We start from the raw sequence: 6613 nt of genomic DNA, 5'->3' as shown, positions 1-6613 counted from the left end.
TCATTTTTATTTTTATTGTATGAAAGAGAACCATTTGTACTGGCCTTCAGTCTATCTGTTATTCAGGGCGTAATTTTTAATTTATGTGTTTTGCCTTTGGAACTTTGAGGCTGTCACATCCTCCCCACACAGCATAACTTCCTCTTTTGAAAAGAATTTACAGATCTTTAACCAAAGTTCATTTAATATGGTCTTCAAATGTCTGTTCCCCAAATCAGATGGCAGTTTAAAGTTTCACATGTTGGAAAGAAAACTACAGTATCAGTTCCTTAGCATTATTCTTAAAACATCCTTCTCTACCTGATTGTATTGGTATCTCATATATATTCCCCTATTTTTATCCCCTGTTATAGTATGTGTACATGGCTGTTTTGCTCACAGTGAACCTGACTTACCTTGCCACCTCAACTAGTTAACTCCTCAAATACAGAAGCATACCCCGCTTTTCTCCTATTCCATACCAGACCAAATGTATATAGAATGTTGTGAATAGATGTGGCCTCAGGAAATGTTATAGATAATATTGGTAATTTTTTGAACTTATATAACTCTTGTGTGCTTTTGAAAATTACAGTTATTTCACAACTTAAACAAAAGCTTGAAAACCTACAGAATTCGAATCTCCCAAAGAGCTTTAGAGTTCCATATGATCCTGGACTGAAAGCAGGAGCACTGGTGGTAGGTATCATCTTGATATCTCCATGTGGTCTTTGTGTCTTAAAAATGTCTGTCAAGCCTTCTCTAAACACTAGCTGCTAGAAGTCTTAATGCAAGGCAATCTCCCACCTATTTTTTTTTTTAAAATCAGGTTTCATGAAGAATCATTTACGTACAATAAAATTTTTCCTTTTTAAATGTACAGCTCAATGAGTTTTGACAAATTTGTATAATCACATAACCATCTCCACAATCAATATATAACATTTCTATGGAAATAATACATTTCCATAGAAATGTTATAGAAAAAGTTATTTTATATCCCTTTGTAGTTAGTCTTTTCCTCCTCCCATTCCCTATCTCAGACAACAGATTTACTTTCTGTCACGTAATTTTGCCTTTTTTAGGATTTCATGAAGTGGAATCAAAGTATCTGGATTCATTTACTTAGCATAATGCTTTTAAGATCCATCCATGCTGCTGTTTGTATCAGTAGTCTGTTTCTCATTATGACTAAATAGTATTCCTTTGTATGGCTAGGCCACAATTTGTTTTCCATTCACCTTTTGAGATAGTCAGGTCAGATGATATGTGTGTGTTTAATTTTATAAGAGATTTCCAAACTGTTTTTCCAAAGTGACTGTACCTTTTTACATTCCCATTAGCAATATATGGGAGTTCCAATTGTTTTCTATCTTAGTCAACACTTGTTATCATCAGACTCTTTTATGCTAGCCATTGAAATGGGTGTGAAGTGGTATCTCATTGTTGTTTTTATTTGCATTTCTCTAATGATGTTGAGCATTTTCTCATATGACTATTTTCTATCTCCTCTTGAGAAGCTTCTGTTCATACCTGTTGCTCATTTTTAATGTAGATTGCCTTCCTATTTTTATTTATGAGTTATTTATATATTCTGGATATAAATCTTTTATCAAGTATACATTTTACAAGTATTTTCTCCCAGTCTGTGGCTTACCTTTTTACTTTCTTAGTCGTGTATTTTATAGAGCAGAAGCTTTTAATTTTGATTAAGTCCAATTTATCGCTGTTTTTTAATGGCTCATGAATTTTGTGTCCTAAGAAATATTTGCTTAATCCAGTAATTCTTTATTCCATTCTATTGATGTAGATATCTATTCTTACATCAAAGCACATGCTCTTGATTACATTCAAATAATAAATGACTTCATGTATGTATAAGAATCTTAAAACAGTATACTTCCATTAATTTCCCCTTATTGTTTATACTATTTTTACGCTTTTAATTTCTACATATATTATAAACCCAATGGGTTGTTATTATTTTTACTTTAAGCAGTTAAAATGCATTTAAAAGATTTAATAGGTTAAACTTTTTTAAATATTAACCCACATATTTACCATTATTTGTGCTCTTCACTACTTTGTATTGGTCCATGTTTCCATCCGGCATCATTTTCCTTCAGCTTTTACTATTTTTATAGTGCAGGTGTTCTGGCAAGAAATTCTTTCATATTTTATTTGTCTGTAAAACTCTTTATTCCACCTCATTTTTTAAAGCTATTTTCCCTGGATAGAGGGTTAGTTTCTCCCTTCATGTTTAATATTATATCCAATTGGCTCTATAGCAAAAGCATACACGATCGACTGTCCTTATCCAGTTAGATAGGTAGAAATAATAATATATTAATACAGCTTCAAATTGTGTTTGCTTTTTAAAAAGACCATATCACATTTTTGATCTATGGTGAATTCACTTTTGGCTAAAACTCCTAAGATTTTTTTACTTTGAAGTGAATGGCTGCTAAGCCACATTTCCCACAAATTCTCTTGAGTTCAGTTAGATGTATGAGGAGTTTTTTAGAGTGGGTAGGCACACATGAGCACTAGATTTCTGTTTACTGCTGTTAAATTCCATCTCATTATATTTGGCCCATTGCATCTGATTCTTCAATAATAGTTTTTAGACACTGTGGTAGCAGTGGAATTCTGTTTTTCAAATTAAATCTTAGGAGGAGGCCAAATATATAACCTAACAACAGCAAAGTTGCTTTTTTAAAGGGGACATGGGAATACTAGAGTCCTGTGGGAGTGGGGCGTGCAGAGGATGGGATCTGCCTCACCTCTTAGGCACCTTCACAGACTCTTAGGGTTCCTTGGAACACACTTTGAGAACTGCTGGTTTAAGTGTTGTGAATTGCTCTCACTAGAATTTTGAGATTTGGTGAAAATACTTTCTGTATTTTTACCCAAATCACTGAAAATTATTTTCCAACTAGGATTTTTGTCTTGATTGTTTATAGTGATACTTTGCAAGAAGATATATGTATCCATGCTGTATGTTCATTGTGTATAGAAAACATCTGACTATTTTCAACTTATAGGTTGAAAAATGTAAAGTAATGGCCTCCAAGAAGAAGCCCCTGTGGCTTGAGTTTAAATGTGCTGACCCTACAGCTCTATCAAATGAAACAATTGGAATTATCTTTAAACACGGTGATGATCTACGCCAAGACATGCTTATATTACAGGTATGCTACCGTTAAGGAAAGTTTTCAGTTATCTGAAAAGAATAATTCTATATTAGCTCTAAAATATGCCTTCTACTGATTTTATTCCCATTCTCCTATCTTGATTGATGAACAATGATCAAAGATTTCATAACAGAGTTTTCATCGGGAGTATGTGGCCAGGGACCATTAGATATGCAATCTAATGAGCATCACAGTTCTATTCGTTCCTGAGAAGATACATATCCAACATTCCCAAATAGCCAGATGTACTTCCCTCACCTAACCTTTTTTTTTTTTTTTTTTTTTTAATGCAAGGCAACCCTTGATTGATTGCAAGGAACTTGTCAGCTTACAATCTTTTATTTATTTATTTATTTTACTCCTACAGCATCTGGTCTTCCTAGGTGGTCTTCCATCCAAGTACTAACCAGGCCCGATTCTGCTTAGCTTCCGAAATCAGACAGGATCGGGCTTGTTCAGGGTAGCATGGCCGTAGACCTACCTCTCTTTTATGTATCCTATTCCTGGTATGGTAACATAGAATATAGACACATTTACCCACTAGCATCTATTTCATTCATATTCACAGACATAGCAACACACCCATAGATGCTCTCCTTAAATACATCACCTTTGATACACACCCACATATACAAACTCAAGTGAATAATGTGATAGGAAGGAGAAGGTGAATAGGCCATTGGAGAAATCATGTAGTTAAGTAGTGAAAAGTAAATAGTTTACTAGAACAGAAGGTGAATGATTAAGGTATCGATGCTAATCATTTTTATATTTTCTAACATTTCTTGATAAACTTGAGCTTCACAAATCCATAAAGTATTATTCTCCATATTCTAGTTATTCAATATTGAAGAAGTAACATAATTTCTAATATTAAATATGATTTATTTAAAATAGGCAAACCATATTGAGTTAAACGTAGGCCATTTAAGAACTGGTTATGTTTTCAATTTTCTCTATGTTTCTGTTTTTACTTATTTCTAATATGGAAACACTAATACACTAGGCTCTCTTTTCAAGAATGGTATGTGTATTTTCCTGGTATGAGTATTTTTTTTTAATAAAAAAAGAAAAATAAGTCATTCAAACCTTTTGAAAGTTTATTAAATTTATTAAATTTTCAATAAATCTATAGAATCTTTTGAATTATTCAAAGATAGGTACTCCAAAAACATGAAACATCACACTTTCTTCTCATTATGTTTTGTGGTTAAGGCACTTTGCATGGCAGATAAGGGCAAGTTATTTAAGCTCTCTAACCTTAGTCTCTTCACCCACAGAACGAAAATAATAATCATGTCCACACTCTAGGGTTAACACAAAGGAACAACATGAAACAGCACTCGGGAAATGTTAGTTATCATTATCATAGTTGCTGTTGTCTAGGTTGGAGCCCAAGAGTGCCTTACGCATAAAAATTTGTAGGGATGTTAGAGCGGAACTTTTTTTATTGTGGTAAAAGATACATAACTAGAATGGAACATTTGAATAAATGAATCATGGCTAAAACTTTCTGAAAAAAAATCCATTTCTTTTATTCCCCAAGGTATACTACATCTCAAGGAGCAAAATGAACAAGCTCCCAAGGAAGGGAAACTATAGAGTACCAGGTTGATAAATGAAAATACATAAAATTATTTTTTTAGAGGAGTAGAAATATATACATTTACAATGGAAACATTTTTGTGTTTTGATGCCCAGATTCTACGAATCATGGAGTCCATTTGGGAGACTGAATCTTTGGATCTGTGCCTCCTGCCATATGGTTGCATTTCAACTGGTGACAAAATAGGTGTGTGTTTACCTCAGAAGATGGATATACCACTTATCTAGTTTTAAAGGATCATAATTCCTTCAGTGTAGTCATTTAATAACTAAAAAATTACAATCATAATCCATTCAAAAAGGAAGAAAATATTCCAAGGCTGGTGAATGTGACTCTCTATTTAGCACGGATATATTGAAGATCCGTGAATGCATGATTCAAATCCTTGTGATTATACATGGAAATGATTTTAGTAAGAACTTGTTCCCTCCTCTTTACTTTCCCATCTCTAAACTTTAACTCATTTCATTATACATCGAACTTCTCCCTCACAAATAACATTTAAAAATAGAAAGATCTGTCACTTATTTTAATATCCCAGAATTCATACTATAGAAGATATTACATACTCTATTCTTGCATGCTGTTACAAATATTTAACATTTTAAATTCAATCAAAGGTATTTTTCAAGTTCCGATTTGAGAACCATATGAAGCCATTTACATTTGATCCTGTAATTTAAAAAAGGAAACGCACAGGTTTTCAAAAAAGGAAGGACATACTCAGCACATAAATGCTTTTACTTATTGCCTTTCAAAACTAACTCTTTCCCCCTTTCATTCTGGGTTATTGAAAGCATGTCCCACACAACTTCCATATCCCCCTCTTTTTGTTTTTCTTACTAAGAAAACCAAAGCAGGAACCTGGAAACTAGCACTCTGCCCTCTACTCAAATACGTAGCCATTCCTCCTCTGGGTCAGGCACTAGGCCCCAGTCTACATCAAACTGTGTGCATCTTCCTGTAGGAATGATCGAGATCGTGAAAGATGCCACGACAATTGCCAAAATTCAGCAAAGCACAGTAGGCAACACAGGCGCATTTAAGGATGAGGTCCTGAATCACTGGCTCAAAGAAAAATGCCCTATTGAAGAAAAGGTGAGCTCCCGCTCTTGGTGAAGCCCTTTACTCGTGAGGTCGGGGGTTGTTAAGTGCCTTCCCTTGGTGACCTGGTATATCTGTGTAAAACAAAGGTGCTTAGTTCAGAACTTCATGAGAATTTGCTTCTCCTTTGATTATCAGGTATGCTTTGCATAAAATTCATTTCTGTGAAATAATTTGTTAGCACTTTTTATAACCATCTATTTTTGTTGTTTAGCCAAAAAATTTAGTTTCCTATGTGGGAAACACCACATATCCTATATAAAGTAATTTTTAATTTACTGCTGCACTCTAATCTAAATGGTAAATTATAGATGCTGAAATTGACAGTTTCACTGTTCCTCTGAAGTACATATGCTGAATCTTTCACAAGCTATGTGGTTAGGCTGTTTGGCTGTCGTTCAAAGTTCTGCACAGGATTAGCACTTCTCATTTGCATGTTTAGCAGCCTTCTGCAGAGGAAATATAATTAGTAGCACTTATTAGTCTGTTATATATGTGGATTTGTGATCCCATACATACTTTAAGAGATCACAAGCAAAACACATGTTCACCAATGATGGAGAAATTATCACGGGTTCTGTATAGTTGTTGGCGAGTGACACATAAAGAACTGAACCCTTTAACTAAATTGTCACTACCCTTTGACTCTTGTTTTCTCCTTGTGCTATTGTGATACATTGAATCTTCACCTAAAATATAGGTAGAGCAACGAGAAAGCTGGCACTTAATA

At 33.9% G+C, this 6613-nt stretch overlaps 1 protein-coding gene and 1 pseudogene across 1 annotated transcript in view; one reads left to right on the top strand and one right to left on the bottom strand.

Annotated features, from left to right (window-relative positions):
* The window catches only part of PIK3CG (phosphatidylinositol-4,5-bisphosphate 3-kinase catalytic subunit gamma), a 34067-nt gene that overhangs the window by 9838 nt on the left and 17616 nt on the right, over positions 1–6613 (top strand). The window contains exons 6-8 of the mRNA XM_023537997.1: positions 3024–3170; positions 4875–4965; positions 5747–5877. Of these exons, the coding sequence (XP_023393765.1) occupies positions 3024–3170; positions 4875–4965; positions 5747–5877 (369 nt within the window). The remainder of the gene's footprint in view (positions 1–3023; positions 3171–4874; positions 4966–5746; positions 5878–6613) is intronic.
* Positions 3532–3650, bottom strand: LOC111747069 (annotated as a pseudogene).

The sequence above is a fragment of the Pteropus vampyrus genome, unplaced genomic scaffold (genome assembly GCF_000151845.1).
Source record: "Pteropus vampyrus isolate Shadow unplaced genomic scaffold, Pvam_2.0 Scaffold208, whole genome shotgun sequence".
In the NCBI taxonomy this organism is placed as follows: domain Eukaryota; kingdom Metazoa; phylum Chordata; class Mammalia; order Chiroptera; family Pteropodidae; genus Pteropus; species Pteropus vampyrus.
This window is presented reverse-complemented; position numbering and strand designations above follow the sequence as displayed.